Source organism: Oncorhynchus keta, chromosome 1, assembly GCF_023373465.1.
Source record: "Oncorhynchus keta strain PuntledgeMale-10-30-2019 chromosome 1, Oket_V2, whole genome shotgun sequence".
NCBI classification, from domain to species: domain Eukaryota; kingdom Metazoa; phylum Chordata; class Actinopteri; order Salmoniformes; family Salmonidae; genus Oncorhynchus; species Oncorhynchus keta.
Genome location: NC_068421.1, coordinates 38,216,853 through 38,235,368, shown reverse-complemented (window position 1 = coordinate 38,235,368; position 18,516 = coordinate 38,216,853). Strand labels below are relative to the sequence as shown.

The following is an 18,516-nucleotide window of genomic DNA, read 5'->3' as shown; positions in this document are numbered from 1 at the left end:
GAGCTCTAGAATCCCGAGATGGAATTCTGAGTTGGATGACCGTTTAAAAGGATTTGTCCCAGTCGGAGCTCGTTTTTTCCCCCGACGTCCCAGTTGTCTTGAACGCACTGAAGTCGGAAGTATGAGATTTCCGAGTTTCCAGTTGTTTTGAACGCGGCAATAGGAAGACACGGAACTCTGACATAACCAAGGGAAATATGAACTAAGGGAACCATACATTTAATTACATAAACAGAACTTCTACCACATGAGTCCTGTAAATGTTCATGTGCACCATAAAACACCACGCCACTCAGAGGGTAAGAAATGGTCGGCTAAATGTAAATGTGTTGTAGTCCTATCAAACATGAAACAGAAATGTCTACGTGTTGCAATAAACGCTACGGGGATGGAATGATGAAACGCTAGCAACTATTGTAGTATTAGATGGAAAATAGATTTGCAACAGGGCCTATGCACGTGTGAAAGCAACAGCAAACATGTCAACAAGAGGGGAAAAAAGCACTTTCAGCCAGCGGGAGTTTGAGGAGTGCAAGTGAAGAGCCACGCCAATGGTGCATCTTCACCACGGTAATAATACATTTGAACTCCAAATTCCAAATGCAAGCTTCATGAGTAAATGATCCATTTCAAGCAATTGTTACATACCAAAATCTGCTTGCTAGCTCACCCGACCTGTGTTGATTGACAGTTTGCTGGTCCAATCAGAGTGCTGAGTGTGCGTTTCACTAGCCAATCTGTTGCAGGTGTTTTTGCATGGTCAGTGCTGCGGGTAATGCCTTTGGCTGCGTGTGGAATAATCCACGTAGACTCTGTGCCACAAAATGCGTGACGGACAAAACATTAGAAAACCTGGCCATATAAATTAAAGTAATCAGTCTCAAGTCAAAGTTGAGTCCTTGAGTGTTGAGGCTCCAAGTCAAGTTTCAAGTTGTTTTTATTTTATATCGAGTCATCGTGTGACTCGAGTCCACAACTCGGAAGTAACTGAACTGAAACAGGGAGGGACTGTTGAGAAACGCAAAGATAAACACTTGTTTTAGTTTTCTGTTGCAAAACGCTTTGCTATGGTGTACCCTAATGACTGTGGTCCCTCAGCCTATTGTCTCCAATGGCTAGCCTTCGATATACAACACACGGGCAGTGTTGAGTTCATTCTGAGCAACCCAGCAAACCCTAGACAGCTGTGAATGAACTTGTGAAATGCACTGGTTTTACCCTAAAGCAGTTTAAAGCTGTGAAAGAGAGGCGTTAATAAAACATAATGTAAAGCTCTGTCAGGTGTGTTATCAGCTCACACAGGGGGGGGTGGGGTCTCTGAAATGTAGGCCAATATAGAAATCTGCATTCCACACACTTGATGGGGTCTGTTGCCGTGGCAACCACATTAGCCCTGGCTGCCTCTGTTCTGCTCTCAGGCAGACACACACACATACAGATACACTTGTTCCTCTCTGATTGCTAAATTCTGTATTCTACCTTCTCATCAGTGCCCAGTGTATGACTTGGATAACAACGTGGCCTTCATTGGAATGTATCAAACCATGACCAAGACAGCTGCCATCACTGTCCAGGTAAAAATACACACACACACACTGGAGACATCAGGTAATTGATCAATAAATACATTTTTACAGCTCACTTGCCACAATGGACGACCATTTCATCAACTCTCTCTTTCTCTCTCTCTTTCTCTCTCTTCTCTTTCTCTCTCCTCTCTCCTCTCTTTTTCTCTCCTCTCTCGCTATTCTTTCTCTCTCGCTTTCTTTCTCTCTATCTCGCTCTCTCTCTCTTGTTCCCCCTCTCCCCTCTTTTCTTATCTCGTGGCCCCTAGAGGAAGGACTTCCCTAGTAACAGTTTCTATGTGGTGGTGGTGGTGAAAACGGAGGACGAGGCATGTGGGGGTCCCCTGCGCTTCTACCCCCTCCGTCCAGATGAGCTCATCAATGCCGGCAACCGCAGTAAAACACTGGACGTGGTCGTCTCGCCCGCTATCAGCTGTGAGTCACTCAGCCAGGCAGGCCAAAGGACTTCAGCTCCATCAAACAGTACATCAATGTAGCAGATAGAAATGTTACTGTCTGACTCTCTCTCACTTTCTATTTGTCTGTTTCTCTCTAACATCTCTCTCATTTGCTCTTCCTCTCACTCTCTCTCTCCCTCTCTCCTTCCACGCTCTACCCTGTCCCCCCCCCTCCTCTCTCTCTCTATCCCCCTCTCTCCGTCTCAGCGGATGTGTACGTGATGGGCATGCTATTCTGCCTGGGCATCTTCCTCTCCTTCTACCTGCTCACCTTCCTGGTGGCCTGTGTGGAGAACAAGAGGTCTGTCGATCGCCCCACTGTCGTATACAGTAAGTACACCATTTCATACACGGTCATATAGAGGCTTTGGAACTCAAGTGTCTCTCTCTGGGTTTTTTCTCTGGTCAGGATGCACAGGAGGAGGGAGGGGCTTCTGAACCCAGCGGACATGTCGCCCGCAGAGACAGGTATCCCAGCAACCCACTACAACGGCACACTCCGTTGTACTTCCTTGTCAGAGGGGTGTACAGGGAAGAGGGGAGAGAACCATCTCTAACTCTGTGTTTAAGTTTGAAAAATGAGTTGTAGAAGGAATGCGTACCATTTCATAGTTGCCCCATCAGATGAAGGATTTACTGGTCTATTTCTCTTTAAGTTGTATATTTGAATTTGTCCGTTTTTCTTTCTCCCCATGCTAAACTTTGGCTCAGCCTCTCTACTGGGTAAGAATGTTGGAGCAGTGGTATATTCTCTGTGACTGAGCCTCTCCCACAGTTTCACACTACTCATTACCCGTCCTGCATGCTATACAAATGGTTACACCCATCTCACAGTCATTATCACCAGTATGATGTCATCCAGTGGAGGGATGACGGCTTATCATCTGGGTGGATGAGGAATCATCATCCTCATGCATGTCTAAACACTTGCCCATGGTCATGCTTTGGATGAAAGGATGGTTACGGTGGTTTGGTTCCAATGGGAGTCTGACTGAAAGTGACTTCTGTTTTCAATAGTCACTCTTCATCTCCCATTGGACTCGCACCCTAGGGCACCCTTGCATTAACCCTTGCCTCACTTTTCAACCTCTGAACCCACAGGGCATGGTGTGTCCTCTCTGACTAACCATTCATCTAGATGCTGTGGTAGAGTGTAGACTACTAACTGCATGTGTTTGGTGTGCGTTTATGTGACGTGATCTCTACCTGTTCCCACAGGAAAGCCAGGGGTGACTCCAGTCTCCCCCTATGAATACGGCTCCTTTGGTGAGTGAGTGTGTGTGTGTGTGTGTGTGTGTGTGTGTGTGCTCATTTACTTTACAAGTGTGACGATATTTGAAACGTTTCGAGTGAAGATGTTGTCAATCAATGTAGCTAACCGAGGATGGCCGGGCTTTCACTGTTCTAGGTCTGTTGTGTGTCTCATTGCTTGGTTTCACATGAGTCTCCTCGTGAATGTGCACTCCTTCACTACTTCCCACCGCTCTAAAAGCATTGGACTGGGGGAGTCACGGACTAGCTGCACTTTTCACCATATTTCTTTTACCAGTCATTTCCTTTCAAATCCGTGAAGGGAAGTGAACAAGCGCACACTTTGGGAGGAAGGAAGGATAATTGGGACACAGCCAAAGTGAATATTTACACCACTTCAAGCACACTTTTAATGTTGTTTCTCTCTGCTATTGTTTCTACAGTGGACAACGCCAGCACTTTGAGCTCAGAGGCCATCACAGACAGCATAGCATCAGATGCCAACTACGGATACATGGGTATGGAGCAGGATGACTAAATACAGATGTCTACTCACATACTGTACACACCCCGATGTGCAAATACACACAATGGGTCAACATGGCACAAAATACGTCTTCACGTCATGTTGCACAGCATTTCACCACCAAACTGGCCCTTGATTGGAGGGCTGCGGAGTGCTCTTGTTTCTTATTGGTTTATCTGTGTTTGTTTATCAGGACAGGAGACTTTGAAACGCAGACCATTCCTAACTGCCATCCACCACGTAGCCATCCGCATTGGTGACCCTCACTGCCTTAGCCAGCCAGCCAATCGCATCCCTTCACTGTATAAATCAGCCCCATGTCAATCACTTCAGAATGTGTTCAAGATCTATATACCTTTTGATGTAATTTAATGCTCTGATGACCACAGATGGAGACCTCAACCAAAACAATCACATATGGTCAACGATCATGTTGGACTGTATGCAGAGATAACGATGGAATGTTGAGGATGATTTCAATTGTACATTTTGTAATTATCACGAATGCGTCATTGGCCAGAATCACCAATCTATTGAATATGTCCCAAATCATATTTTTTTTTAAATCTTAAGCCGTAAAACCAATAAACTATCAAATTGAGAAATATAGCCCTGAGTCACTGACAAACTTACTGTTTCCTCTCTCTGTCTCTCTCTCTCTTCGTCTCTCAGAGCGTTCGTTGGAGAGTGTAGCGGGTCGTAGTCGACAGGAGTCTCTGAGCTCTATAGAGGAGGATGACTATGACACGTTGGCCGACATCGACTCGGACAAGAACATCGTCCGCACAAAGGTCTGACACATCCCTCCTCCATTCCCCCTCTACCTCTCCTACATTCCTCATCCCTCCTCGATTCCCCCTCTACCTCTCCTACATCCCTCATCCCTCCTCCATTCCCCCTCTACCTCTCCTACATCCCTCATCCCTCCTCCATTCCCCCTCTACCTCTCCTACATCCCTCATCCCTCCTCCATTCCCCCTCTACCTCTCCTACATTCCTCATCCCTCCTCCATTCCCCCTCTACCGCTCCTACATCCCTCATCCCTCCTCCATTCCCCCTCTACCTCTCCTACATCCCTCATCCCTCATCGATTCCCCCTCTACCTCTCCTACATTCCTCATCCCTCCTCCATTCCCCCTCTACCTCTCTGACATCCCTCATCCCTCCTCCATTCCCCCTATACCTCTCCTACATGCCTCATCCCTCCTCCATTCCCCCTCTACCTCTCCTACATGCCTCATCCCTCCTCCATTCCCCCTCTACCTCTCCTACATCCCTCCTCCATTCCCCCTCTACCTCTCCTACATCCCTCATCCCTCCTCCATTCCCCCTCTACCTCTCTGACATCCCTCATCCCTCCTCCATTCCCCCTCTACCTCTCCTACATGCCTCATCCCTCCTCGTTTCCCCCTCTACCTCTCCTACATCCCTCCTCCATTCCCCCTCTACCTCTACTATATCCCTCCTCCATTCCCCCTCTACCTCTCCTACATCCCTCCTCCATTCCCCCTCTACCGCTCCTACATCCCTCCTCCATTCCCCCTCTACCTATCCTACATCCCTCCTCCATTCCCCCTCTACCTCTCCTACATCCCTCCTCCATTCCCCCTCTACCTCTCCTACATCCCTCCTCCATTCCCCCTCTACCTCTCCTACATCCCTCCTCCATTCCCCCTCTACCGCTCCTACATCCCTCCTCCATTCCCCCTCTACCTATCCTACATCCCTCCTCCATTCCCCCTCTACCTCTCCTACATCCCTCCTCCATTCCCCCTCTACCTCTCCTACATCCCTCCTCCATTCCCCCTCTACCGCTCCTACATCCCTCCTCCATTCCCCCTCTACCTCTCCTACATCCCTCCTCCATTCCCCCTCTACCTCTCCTACATCCCTCCTCCATTCCCCCTCTACCTCTCCTACATCCCTCCTCCATTCCCCCTCTACCTCTCCTACATCCCTCCTCCATTCCCCCTCTACCGCTCCTCCCCTGTGCATCACTCAATATTATACTCATCTTCTGTTGTTTTTGTTTACCTTTTCCCTCCCAATGAAACGCATGTGGTCGCTTGTCCTTTTGCAGAAGTACCTGTGTGTGTCGGACCTCGCTCGCAAAGACAAGAGGGTTCTGAGTAAAAAGTACCAGATCTACTTCTGGTGAGTGGGGCGGAGAGTTTGCTCAAAATCTGTACATCAATGCTGGGGTTATGACCCTATGGCATCCTCCAGTCTGTCAGTATGCATGATAACAATTAGCTAGTGATCAGTTGCCTCTTTGGATAGGAGAGTAGCTTTGTTTTGTATCAGTGGGATTAGCAATTATACAACTGTCAGTGTCATGGCAGTTAATGTCAGTGTTTCTCTCCTCAGGAATATTGCCACCATCGGTGTGTTCTACGCCCTCCCTGTCATCCAGCTGGTCATCACTTATCAAACGGTACTGTGTGCTGCCCTCACTCACACCCCAACTGCAGATTTACTACATTATTACAGAGTTATAACGTGTGCATTTGTAAATGAATTGCCTTCGAGTGAGTAGATATGACTGTAGAATCCACACGTGGTGGGTGGGTGGCTAGTGTGTTGATGTTGACATGTCCCTGTCTCCTCCAGGTTGTCAACGTGACAGGAAATCAGGACATCTGCTACTACAACTTCCTGTGTGCACACCCCCTGGGGAATCTGAGGTGTGTGTGTGTCATAAGGGAAAAATGCATATGGCTGTACGTGTAGTGTATGACTTGTATCATTCATGACATCCATTCTCTACCCTCTGGTGTGCAGTGCCTTCAACAACATACTGAGTAACCTTGGTTACGTGATGCTGGGCCTCCTCTTCCTGCTCATCGTGCTGCAGAGAGACGTCATCCACAGCAGAGCGCTGGACCGCAACGACCTCAACGCACTGGTGAGAGATCAAACTGAGATGATGCTTTTGTATATTTTGTATTTGTAATTGTTTTATTGACAGCTGTAGATTAGAGCATGTGACAGGTAGTAATCTGACGGGGGTACAGTACAGAGTATGAGAGTGGTGGAACTGGGGGATCGAACCGCTGCTTCTAGGGACAGTATGTGTTCCAGGGGTGGCAACACAAACCTCTAAACCAACCCCTGGTACAGGTAGGGTATTATAGCAGTGTGATCAACAATTAGAACATGAAATGAACACGTTGATATTTCCATGTATGGAATTCATATCAGCACCCATGGTGTTGACATGAGGGTGTCCTACACTATGGAACGTTCCATACCAGTAAACAGGTTTCCATCCCAACTTTTTATGTCAAGTACGTCTCGTATAGAACATTTGACGACATGCCTGATGGAAATAGAAAATTTGTCGGTAAACTTTCCAAAATACGCTGGACAAGGTGGGTTTTGTGTAGGTTAAATTAATTATGTGAGAAATTGCAGTGGAAAAGCTTTTTATGCGCAAATGTTGCTAAAATAACCATCATATCGAGTCATGCAGTGATATGTTGTGTGGTCCTCCCACTATGATTAGGGAAAGCATGGGGTTTATTAGGCTACAGATTAAAGAAGTAATGAATTTCACCGGGTGGTGAAAGTGAATGGTGACTTAGCTTGAGGCGCCTTTCCAATATATGTCTTATTCTGGTGACATGACGATCGATGCTTGGCTGCCATTTGACAAGTAAAAATTCTCGCTCTTTTGTCCATAATCTCGTGTAGATTTTACCCACACTGTATCTGCAAGCTGTTGGCTGGAGCGCTCGTGCCAAGACCATTATGGGCACATTCCCTAAATAACACAACATTTTTAGTGACAAAACCATCAGTTAAGTTGAAAATGTGATGGAAACCCATTTGAACTTTTTTTGGGAAACCCATTTGAATGTTTTATTCTGTACATTGGAATTGAAACGCGTACGTACTCCCAGGGTGATTTAATCAGACGCACCATAACGACAGCGTTTCCATCTGAGTGGGCTCTTCGCCAGCTCAGACACCGCTGTGAAACACCACTACTTAAATAACCTCTAGAGAAATGAACATTGGATGGTCATATGTTTCTCTTTTTCTATACAACATCACACAGCCATTTTTTAAAAATCCACAAGTCCATTTGATGGAAACAGATGTCTGGTGGCAAAATGTGCATATTGTTTGTTGGTTTGTTTTTATGGGGATTTTAGAATGTTTGCATGAAAATCTGTCGCCAATTGGATGGAAAGCCAGCTAGTGACAATGATATACTGTAATTCTGAGCCTCTGTCTCTCCCTCCCTCCCTGTATGCAGGAGTGTGGCATCCCTAAGCACTTTGGGCTGTTCTACGCCATGGGCACAGCTCTGATGATGGAGGGGCTGCTGAGTGCCTGCTACCACGTCTGCCCCAACTACACCAACTTCCAGTTCGGTGAGACTAATGTCACGGTTGGGTTATTGGGAGATCCGGAAGATACTGTAACACAAATCCTTAATAGATGCCTTTCTCAATCAGCCGAAGTCCCAGATCGGTTCATTCTGTCTTGCCCAACTACATTGCTGTGACTCCAAGACAACACAAACAGATCTGGGACTCGGGCTACTTCACAGTAACTGTACTGGAAGGTATTCTGTACTGTAGGAAACGTCATTAATGTCTCCCTTTCCTTCTCTGTCTCCTGTCTGTCAGACACCTCCTTCATGTATATGATCGCTGGGCTGTGTGTGTTAAAGCTGTACCAGAAGAGACACCCAGATATCAATGCCAGCGCTTACACTGCCTACGCCTGTCTGGCTGCTGTCATCTTCTTCTCTGTGCTAGGAGTGGTGAGTGACTAGGGGCGTGGACACACAGACAGGCAGACTGACAGACAAAACACTACAAACACCCAACTATACATTCATGTACATACTACCTCAATTAGCCAGACTAACCGGTGCCCCCCCCGCACATTGGCTACCTGGGATATCTGCATTGTGTCCCGCCTTCCACCACCCGCCAACCCCTCTTTTACACTACTGCTACTCTCTGTTTATCATATATGCATAGGCACTTTAGCCATACCTACATGTACATACTGCCTCAATCAGCCCGACTAACTGGTGCCTGTATATAGCCTCGCAACTGTATATAGCCTCGCTACTGTATATAGCCTCTCTACTGTATATAGCCTCGCTACTGTATATAGCCTCGCTACTGTATATAGCCTCGCTACTGTATATAGCCTCGCTACTGTATATAGCCTCGCTACTGTATATAGCCCCTCTACTGTATATAGCCCCTCTACTGTATATAGCCTCTCTACTGTATATAGCCCCTCTACTGTATATAGCCCCTCTACTGTATATAGCCCCTCTACTGTATATAGCCCCGCTACTGTATATAGCCCCGCTACTGTATATAGCCTCGCTACTGTATATAGCCTCTCTACTGTATATAGCCTCGCTACTGTATATAGCCTCTCTACTGTATATAGCCCCTCTACTGTATATAGCCCCGCTACTGTATATAGCCTCGCTACTGTATATAGCCTCTCTACTGTATATAGCCTCTCGACTGTATATAGCCTCTCGACTGTATATAGCCTCGCTACTGTATATAGCCTCTACTGTATATAGCCTCGCTACTGTATATAGCCTCGCTACTGTATATAGCCTCGCTACTGTATATAGCCTCGCTACTGTATATAGCCTCTCTACTGTATATAGCCTCTCTACTGTATATAGCCCCTCTACTGTATATAGCCCCTCTACTGTATATAGCCTCGCTACTGTATATAGCCTCGCTACTGTATATAGCCTCTCTACTGTATATAGCCTCGCTACTGTATATAGCCTCTACTGTATATAGCCCCGCTACTGTATATAGCCTCTCTACTGTATATAGCCTCGCTACTGTATATAGCCTCGCTACTGTATATAGCCTCTCTACTGTATATAGCCTCTCTACTGTATATAGCCTCGCTACTGTATATAGCCTCTCTACTGTATATAGCCTCGCTACTGTATATAGCCTCTCTACTGTATATAGCCTCGCTACTGTATATAGCCTCTCTACTGTATATAGCCTCTCTACTGTATATAGCCTCTCTACTGTTGTTTTTCACTGTTTTTATTTCTTTACTGATCTATTGTTCACCTAATACCTTTTTTTTCCCTTAAAAATTGCACTGTTGGTCAGAGCCTGTAAGTAAGCATTTCACTGTAAGGTCTACTACACCTGTTGTATTCAGCATTTCACTGTAAGGTCTACTACACCTGTTGTATTCAGCATTTCACTGTAAGGTCTACTACACCTGTTGTATTCAGCATTTCACTGTAAGGTCTACTACACCTGTTGTATTCAGCATTTCACTGTAAGGTCTACTACACCTGTTGTATTCAGCATTTCACTGTAAGGTCTACTACACCTGTTGTATTCAGCATTTCACTATAAGGTCTACTACACCTGTTGTATTCAGCATTTCACTGTAAGGTCTACTACACCTGTTGTATTCAGCATTTCACTGTAAGGTCTACTACACCTGTTGTATTCAGCATTTCACTGTAAGGTCTACTACACCTGTTGTATTCAGCATTTCACTGTAAGGTCTACTACACCTGTTGTATTCAGCATTTCACTGTAAGGTCTACTACACCTGTTGTATTCAGCATTTCACTGTAAGGTCTACTACACCTGTTGTATTCAGCATTTCACTGTAAGGTCTACTACACCTGTTGTATTCAGCATTTCACTGTAAGGTCTACTACACCTGTTGTATTCAGCATTTCACTATAAGGTCTACTACACCTGTTGTATTCAGCATTTCACTATAAGGTCTACTACACCTGTTGTATTCAGCATTTCACTGTAAGGTCTACTACACCTGTTGTATTCAGCATTTCACTGTAAGGTCTACTACACCTGTTGTATTCAGCATTTCACTGTAAGGTCTACTACACCTGTTGTATTCAGCATTTCACTGTAAGGTCTACTACACCTGTTGTATTCAGCATTTCACTGTAAGGTCTACTACACCTGTTGTATTCAGCATTTCACTATAAGGTCTACTACACCTGTTGTATTCAGCATTTCACTGTAAGGTCTACTACACCTGTTGTATTCAGCATTTCACTGTAAGGTCTACTACACCTGTTGTATTCAGCATTTCACTATAAGGTCTACTACACCTGTTGTATTCAGCATTTCACTGTAAGGTCTACTACACCTGTTGTATTCAGCATTTCACTGTAAGGTCTACTACACCTGTTGTATTCAGCATTTCACTGTAAGGTCTACTACACCTGTTGTATTCAGCATTTCACTGTAAGGTCTACTACACCTGTTGTATTCAGCATTTCACTGTAAGGTCTACTACACCTGTTGTATTCAGCATTTCACTGTAAGGTCTACTACACCTGTTGTATTCAGCATTTCACTGTAAGGTCTACTACACCTGTTGTATTCAGCATTTCACTGTAAGGTCTACTACACCTGTTGTATTCAGCATTTCACTGTAAGGTCTACTACACCTGTTGTATTCAGCATTTCACTGTAAGGTCTACTACACCTGTTGTATTCAGCATTTCACTGTAAGGTCTACCACACCTGTTGTATTCAGCATTTCACTGTTAGGTCTACCACACCTGTTGTATTCAGCATTTCACTGTAAGGTCTACTACACCTGTTGTATTCAGCATTTCACTGTAAGGTCTACTACACCTGTTGTATTCAGCATTTCACTGTAAGGTCTACTACACCTGTTGTATTCAGCATTTCACTGTAAGGTCTACTACACCTGTTGTATTCAGCATTTCACTGTAAGGTCTACTACACCTGTTGTATTCAGCATTTCACTGTAAGGTCTACTACACCTGTTGTATTCAGCATTTCACTGTAAGGTCTACTACACCTGTTGTATTCAGCATTTCACTGTAAGGTCTACTACACCTGTTGTATTCAGCATTTCACTGTAAGGTCTACTACACCTGTTGTATTCAGCATTTCACTGTAAGGTCTACTACACCTGTTGTATTCAGCATTTCACTGTAAGGTCTACTACACCTGTTGTATTCAGCATTTCACTGTAAGGTCTACTACACCTGTTGTATTCAGCATTTCACTGTAAGGTCTACTACACCTGTTGTATTCAGCATTTCACTGTAAGGTCTACTACACCTGTTGTATTCAGCATTTCACTGTAAGGTCTACTACACCTGTTGTATTCAGCATTTCACTGTAAGGTCTACTACACCTGTTGTATTCAGCATTTCACTGTAAGGTCTACTACACCTGTTGTATTCAGCATTTCACTGTAAGGTCTACTACACCTGTTGTATTCAGCATTTCACTGTAAGGTCTACTACACCTGTTGTATTCAGCATTTCACTATAAGGTCTACTACACCTGTTGTATTCAGCATTTCACTGTTAGGTCTACTACACCTGTTGTATTCAGCATTTCACTGTAAGGTCTACTACACCTGTTGTATTCAGCATTTCACTGTAAGGTCTACTACACCTGTTGTATTCAGCATTTCACTGTAAGGTCTACTACACCTGTTGTATACGTGACAAATAAACTTTAATTTGAACTGTAGACTCTGACATATAGAACCTATAGAATCATCATTCAGCAAGTTGTACAGGGCGGCAGGGTAGCCTAGTGGTTAGAGCTTTGGACTAGTAACCGGAAGGTTGCGAGTTCAAACCCCCGAGCTGACAATGTACAAATCTGTCATTCTGCCCCTGAACAGGCAGTTAACCCACTGTTCCTAGGCCGTCATTGAAAATAAGAATGTGTTCTTAAATTACTTGCCTGGTTAAATAAAGGTAAAATAAAAAATAAAAAAAATTAAGTGTCAAATTCCTGATGGAGGTGTGTCTACCTGTGTCTGTTGTGTCCAGGTGTTCGGGAAGGGCAACATGGTGTTCTGGATCGTCTTCTCTGTCCTCCACATCCTGGCCACCATGCTGCTCAGCACCCAGCTCTACTACATGGGTCGCTGGAGACTGGGTAAGGAGTCAATCAATCGCATGTATGTATTTGTTATTTTTAAAAGCCCTTTTTTACATGAGCAATTTACTTCCTTTACCCAGCCAAAAACCACATAGAGCAAGCAATGCAGAGGCAGAAGCACAGTGGCTAGGAAAAATGACCCTGAAGACAGGAACCTAGGAGTAGGGGCTAGGAAAAATGACCCTGAAGACAGGAACCTAGGAGTAGGGGCTAGGAAAAATGACCCTGAAGACAGGAACCTAGGAGTAGGGGCTAGGAAAGTTACAGGGCTATGGACAGGTGTCCGTCTATTCTATTTGTTTGTGTTTCAGATTCTGGCATCCTGCGCAGGATTGTGTATGTGATCTACACCGACTGTATCCGCCAGTGCAGTGGTCCCATGTATATTGTGAGTATACGTCAGGGGGGGGGAACTACTGCCCCCTCTCATTAAAGACACGGAAGTTCATGGCCGACCGCGAAACTGCAGGCATTGTTTGCATAAAATCTGAACCCCCCATTATGGTGAATGACCACAATGATTGCCATTTTTCCAATCTACTAATAATTGCTTCTAACAAACCAGATGTGCAGTATGTCCTTGAACCAATTTATTTTTCAATCCCACACAGAAGAAGTTTAATTTAGTTTCTAATTGCAGCCTTCAGTAGCCCGGTTGGCCTTCAACTTGAGTTACTCAATGAGAGGGGGGGGGGGCAGCAGCACTGGGCTAGGCTGCAACGTCACTTCCTGGAGTAGCTCAAACTGCGTATCTTATGGCTCCATGAGACGCCATCTTAACCGACTTAATTTGGCTTCAATACACTATTGAGTCTTCACATAGGAATGAATGGTGTCGCGTGATCGATGGCTTTGTCATATATATATATATATATATATATATATATATATATATATATATATATATATATATATACACAGTCATTGGTATACTGTACATACACACACTGTATGGAGACTAACGTTACGAAAGATTCACAAATCCACAAGTAAATGTTTCTCTCTCTCTCTCACACTGTGTTAGGACCGAATGGTTCTGCTGGTGATGGGAAACATAGTGAACTGGTCTCTGTGAGTATTTCCTTCATTCACTCACTATCTTATTCCGACTGGACTGCCTTTACTGCAGTGTTCTTTATATGTGACACATTGTTATTTCTTTTTTCGGTCAGGTTCGCAAAGTACAGATCTGGTATCTTCATTTGATCACTATGTTGTCGCATATAATTTTCCTGCGCAGCATGAAATGCTAATTCTAGTGTATTAGGGTTTAAAAAGGCTTCTGTCCCGATTTCCAATTTAAAATGCCAGACTTGATTTGCCCGAGCAAAAAATGTATCAACCCCTACAAAAATGTCCATGAATTATAATCGACGTAATAATTCACATTTCCTGTTGCTGAATGATTTTTATTTTCCTGCTGTGAGAAACGGGGTCAAATTAAGATGTCAGATCTGTACATTGTTTGACCTCATCATGCCGTGTTCTTTAACAATGGTCTTTCACACCTACTTTAAGTGATTCATGTATGTCCCTTTCTGTCAATGTCATTTATTGCGACTCACTCAGCCTGATGAGGCAAGGTATCCATTTGCTCTGTAGAACAGTCATTACACACCCACAACCATGGGTGGCGATTTGAGTAGAGTCGACAACTCATCACTGACATACATTGTGTTGTTGTGTTCTGTCTGTACAGGGCTGCCTACGGGCTACTAAAGACACCCAATGACTTTGCCTCTTACCTGCTGGCCATCGCCATCTGCAACTTGCTACTCTACTTTGCCTTCTACATCATCATGAAGGTGTGTGTGGGGGGGGGTTGGGTGTCTAAGCTAGCATATGGGGTCTAAGCTAGCATGTGGAATTGTTTTAAGACATTGACGGATAAGGGTTTAAAAAAAAAGATAAATCTTAACTAACTTCTGCTACTACAAAATAAAGATCTGTCAGTGTGATTCAGAGGCAGACAATAAGTTCATCTCTGCAGCTCCTAACACCCTTAGAATAGCTTCCAGTTTCCTCCATCTCCTCATCATCAAAGAGCCACTGCTCGTCACTCCTCACCATGCCAACGCCTTAGTCATCTCATGGTGTATGATGTTCAGGGTCACTGTCACTCTGTAAAAGAGAAGACAGCGCCTCACCTCCCTGTACAAGTCGACCAGACGCCTCTGCTCCTGCGCAGGCAGGTGCTGGCTGTGCTCAACGAGCATGGCCTTGTGGCTGAGCTGGTTTTGTCCAGTACTGCTCCATCTCCCACAGACCCAGGCTGCCCACCTACTGCTGTGCGGTCCATGATTCCATCCATGGTACAGCCTGGACAAATCGCTGGATGTAGTCGCTCATTATTGAGAAATGGATCAATCTTTCGAAAGCAAGTCACACTTCTAGTCAATGAGGTTGTTGCCACAAACTGAGTTCCAAATCAACATTGGCACGTAACAACCAAACATTCTCAGTACGAAACATGCTCTATTCAATTGTGATAAAATGTCAATGTATTTGTATGGTTTTAGACTCACCATGGGAATGAAAGAATGACTTTTAAATCATCAATGATTCTGGTTCTTAGCAACAGACATTCTAAATTGAAACATTCTACTTAAATGTGCTTTGTTTGACCTGTTGCCATATTCTATCAGTATTGTGTGTATTTGGAAAGTGCACATCGGACACATGAAACAACGTAGAACATGTTCCGGGTGTACAATCACAGATGACGTTGTGTTTCTGTGAATGTGTGTGTAGCTCCGTAGCGGTGAGAGGATCCAGTGCATGGCCATGGTGTGTATCCTCTTCACAGCCGTGGTGTGGGGCTTCGCTCTCTTCTTCTTCTTCCAGGGCCTCAGTACCTGGCAGGTCAGCACAGCCTTACAGATCAGTGGCTTCCACCACACGTCAGCCTTACACACCCCTCTTCGGGGGCCCTCAGCCATTCCATGTATTCAAACGGTTCCAGAGCTAGCACACCTGATTAATCAAACACTTGTCTGTGTAGGTAAGTTGAATCAGGTATGCTAGTTCAGGTGTACAACAAAATTGTGAGTGTTCTGGGGGTCCCTGAGGAGAGGTTTGGGAAGCCCTGTCTTATGGGGGTCATGGTATCTGTAGTACCACACTTGAAAACATCACACGTTTACACATCACGTCATGGTCACATAACCCCAACATTCACCTTTCACTGTGGCACTGACGGCTTTGTCCCCTCTCTCCCGCCATAGAAAACCCCCGCCGAGTCCCGGGAACACAACCGTGATTGCATCGTGCTCTCCTTCTTTGACGACCACGACATCTGGCACTTCCTGTCTTCCATTGCCATGTTTGGTTCCTTCTTGGTGAGTGTGTGTTTGGTGTGTGCGTGTACGCCTCTGGGGAGGGCCATGCGACACTCATTTCATAGTACAGTCGTGGTCAAAGGTTTTGAGAATTACACAAATATTAATTTTCACAAAGTCTGCTGCGTCAGTTTGTATGATGGCAATTTGCATATACTCCAGAATGTTATGAAGAGTGATCAAATGAATTGCAATTAATTGCAAAGACCCTCTTTGCCATGCAAATGAACTGAATCCCCAAAAAACATTTCCACTGCCTTTCAGCCCTGCCACAAAAGGACCAGCTGACATCATGTCAGTGATTCTCTGGTTAACACAGGTGTGAGTGTTGATGAGGACAAGGCTGGAGATCACTCTGTCATGCTGATTGAGTTCAAATAACAGACTGGAAGCTTCAAAAGGAGGGTGCTGCTTGGAATCATTGTTCTTCCTCTGTCAACCATGGTTACCTGCAAGGAAACATGTGCCATCATCATTGCTTTTCACAAAAAGGGATTCACAGGCAAGGATATTGCTGCCAGTAAGATTGCACCTAAATCAACCATTTATCGGCTCATCAAGAACTTCAAGGAAAGCGGTTCAATTGTTGTGAAGAATGCTTCAGGGCGCTCAAGAAAGTCTAGCAAGTGCCAGGACCGTCTCCTAAAGTTGATTCAGCTGCGGGATCGGGGCACCACTAGTACAGAGCTTGATCAGGAATGGCAGCAGGCAGGTGTGAGTGCATCTGCACGCACAGTGAGCCAAAGACTTTTGGAGGATGGCCTGGTGTCAAGAAGGGCAGCAACTTCTCTCCAGGAAAAACATCGGGACAGACTGATATTCTGCAAAAGGTACAGGGATTGGACTGGTTAAAGTCATTTTCTCTGATGAATCCCCTTTCCGATTGTTTGGGGCATCATAGAAGACAAGGTGAGCGCTACCATCAGTCCTGTGTCATGCCAACAAAGCATCCTGAGACCATTCATGTGTGGGGTTGCTTCTCAGCCAAGGGAGTGGGCTCACTCACAATTTTGCCTAAGAACACGGCCATGAATAAAGAATGGTACCCAACACATCCTCCGAGAGCAACTTCTCCCAACCATCCAGGAACAGTTTGGTGACAAACAATGCCTTTTCCAGCATGATGGAGCACCTTGCCATAAGGCAAAATGATAACTAAGTGGCTCGGGGAACAAAACATTGATATTTTGGGTCCATGGCTAGGAAACTCCCCAGACCTTAATCCCATTGAGAACTTGTGGTCAATCCTCAAGAGGTGGGTGGACAAACAAAAACCCACAGATTCTGACAAACTCCAAGCATTGATTATGCAAGAATTGGCTGCCATCAGTCAGGATGTGGCCCAGAAGTTGATTGACAGCATATTCTTGAAAAAGAAGGGTCAACACTGCAAATATAGACTCTTTGCACCAACTTCATGTAATTGTCAATAAAAGCCTTTGACACTTATGAAATGCTTGTAATTATACTTCAGTATTCCATAGTAACATCTGACAAAAACATCTAAAGACACTGAGGCAGCAGACTTTGTGATAATTAATGTGTCATTCTCAAAACTTTTTGCCACGACTGTATTATAAAATGGAGGGGAACACAGATTTCACACCATGGACATGGTTATTGCTGAGCATTGATGAAGACCTCCCATTCCTGACCCAAACATACCCAGATAGTGACTGACTCCTCTGCTTTCTCTGCCAGGTTCTCCTCACCATGGACGATGACTTGAACAACGTCCAGAGAGACAAGATTTTCGTCTTCTGAGAAAGCAACTCTCTGGCTCCGCCTTAACGTTTCTCGCTGGCCAATAGTGACACGGTGGCAACTGACACACCCAATGGCTTTGTCTCCCTGACTGCAGGCGGGCTGGGCATCTCTCAGCCAATCAAAGAGTTGGAAGGTTGGTGCGCCCTCCCCCAAGTTGGAATCTGTATGAACACGTGGCGTGCCAATCAATGAGTCTGGTTCACCAAGACATGCTGACATTTCTCCTTCCTGCCATCTGATATTACTGTGGTCATCGTGTTTTCTTATTGCGGATAATGTTAACAGTACGAATGTAATTTATATTGCATCATTACTGACTTGCAACTCCATCAATGCATTTAAACATGTATAGTCTGTGTGCCTGTGTGGGAGTGAGAACACACCTCATGTCCAGTCTGTCGGTGGCCTTTAATGTTCTAATCATGTGGTCTGTATTTATTTCTATGGCTCAGTCGGATACTGTACGCCGGATGGATCTGTCCCTGAGAGATCATTGATTGTATTGTAATTACTAACTACGTCCTTAGCTGGTGAGGAAAATATATTTTGCACTGTAGTATAAGAAAACTTGGGATTATGTGATGGAACAGTTACTGAATAAAGTTTGTCCACAATGATAAAGGTGTATTCATTAGTATAATCTGTCTCTAGGTTTTGTATTTTAA

General features: G+C 44.7%; 1 protein-coding gene and 1 long non-coding RNA gene across 9 annotated transcripts in view; one reads left to right on the top strand and one right to left on the bottom strand.

The window, feature by feature from the left end:
• The window catches only part of LOC118384647 (SID1 transmembrane family member 2-like), a 30,852-nt gene extending 12,380 nt beyond the window's left edge, over nt 1-18,472 (top strand). Inside the window, exons 6-27 of one of the 8 annotated variants that reach the window (XM_052524199.1) lie at nt 1,491-1,574; nt 1,835-2,000; nt 2,231-2,324; nt 2,433-2,491; nt 2,735-2,746; nt 3,242-3,289; nt 3,718-3,792; nt 3,994-4,056; nt 4,473-4,591; nt 5,882-5,955; nt 6,169-6,235; nt 6,412-6,485; nt 6,583-6,706; nt 8,063-8,180; nt 8,439-8,575; nt 12,635-12,743; nt 13,058-13,134; nt 13,771-13,817; nt 14,446-14,551; nt 15,498-15,608; nt 15,971-16,084; nt 17,786-18,472. In XM_052524199.1, coding sequence (XP_052380159.1) covers nt 1,491-1,574; nt 1,835-2,000; nt 2,231-2,324; nt 2,433-2,491; nt 2,735-2,746; nt 3,242-3,289; nt 3,718-3,792; nt 3,994-4,056; nt 4,473-4,591; nt 5,882-5,955; nt 6,169-6,235; nt 6,412-6,485; nt 6,583-6,706; nt 8,063-8,180; nt 8,439-8,575; nt 12,635-12,743; nt 13,058-13,134; nt 13,771-13,817; nt 14,446-14,551; nt 15,498-15,608; nt 15,971-16,084; nt 17,786-17,848 — 1,941 coding nt within the window. In that variant the 3' untranslated portion in view covers nt 17,849-18,472. Of the gene's footprint in view, nt 1-1,490; nt 1,575-1,834; nt 2,001-2,230; nt 2,354-2,432; nt 2,492-2,734; nt 2,747-3,241; nt 3,290-3,717; nt 3,793-3,993; nt 4,057-4,472; nt 4,592-5,881; nt 5,956-6,168; nt 6,236-6,411; nt 6,486-6,582; nt 6,707-8,062; nt 8,181-8,438; nt 8,576-12,634; nt 12,744-13,057; nt 13,135-13,770; nt 13,818-14,445; nt 14,552-15,497; nt 15,609-15,970; nt 16,085-17,785 lie in introns of those variants that run through there. The other 7 variants (XM_052524200.1, XM_052524205.1, XM_052524238.1 and 4 more) reach the window with 7 other exon arrangements.
• On the bottom strand, nt 10,440-12,621 carry LOC127931453 (uncharacterized). The gene is made up of 3 exons (XR_008141237.1): nt 12,135-12,621; nt 10,577-10,766; nt 10,440-10,538 (listed from the first exon to the last, which is right to left on the bottom strand). It is a non-coding gene; the product is annotated as an uncharacterized LOC127931453 (long non-coding RNA).
• Nucleotides 18,473-18,516: the final 44 nt, after the last annotated feature.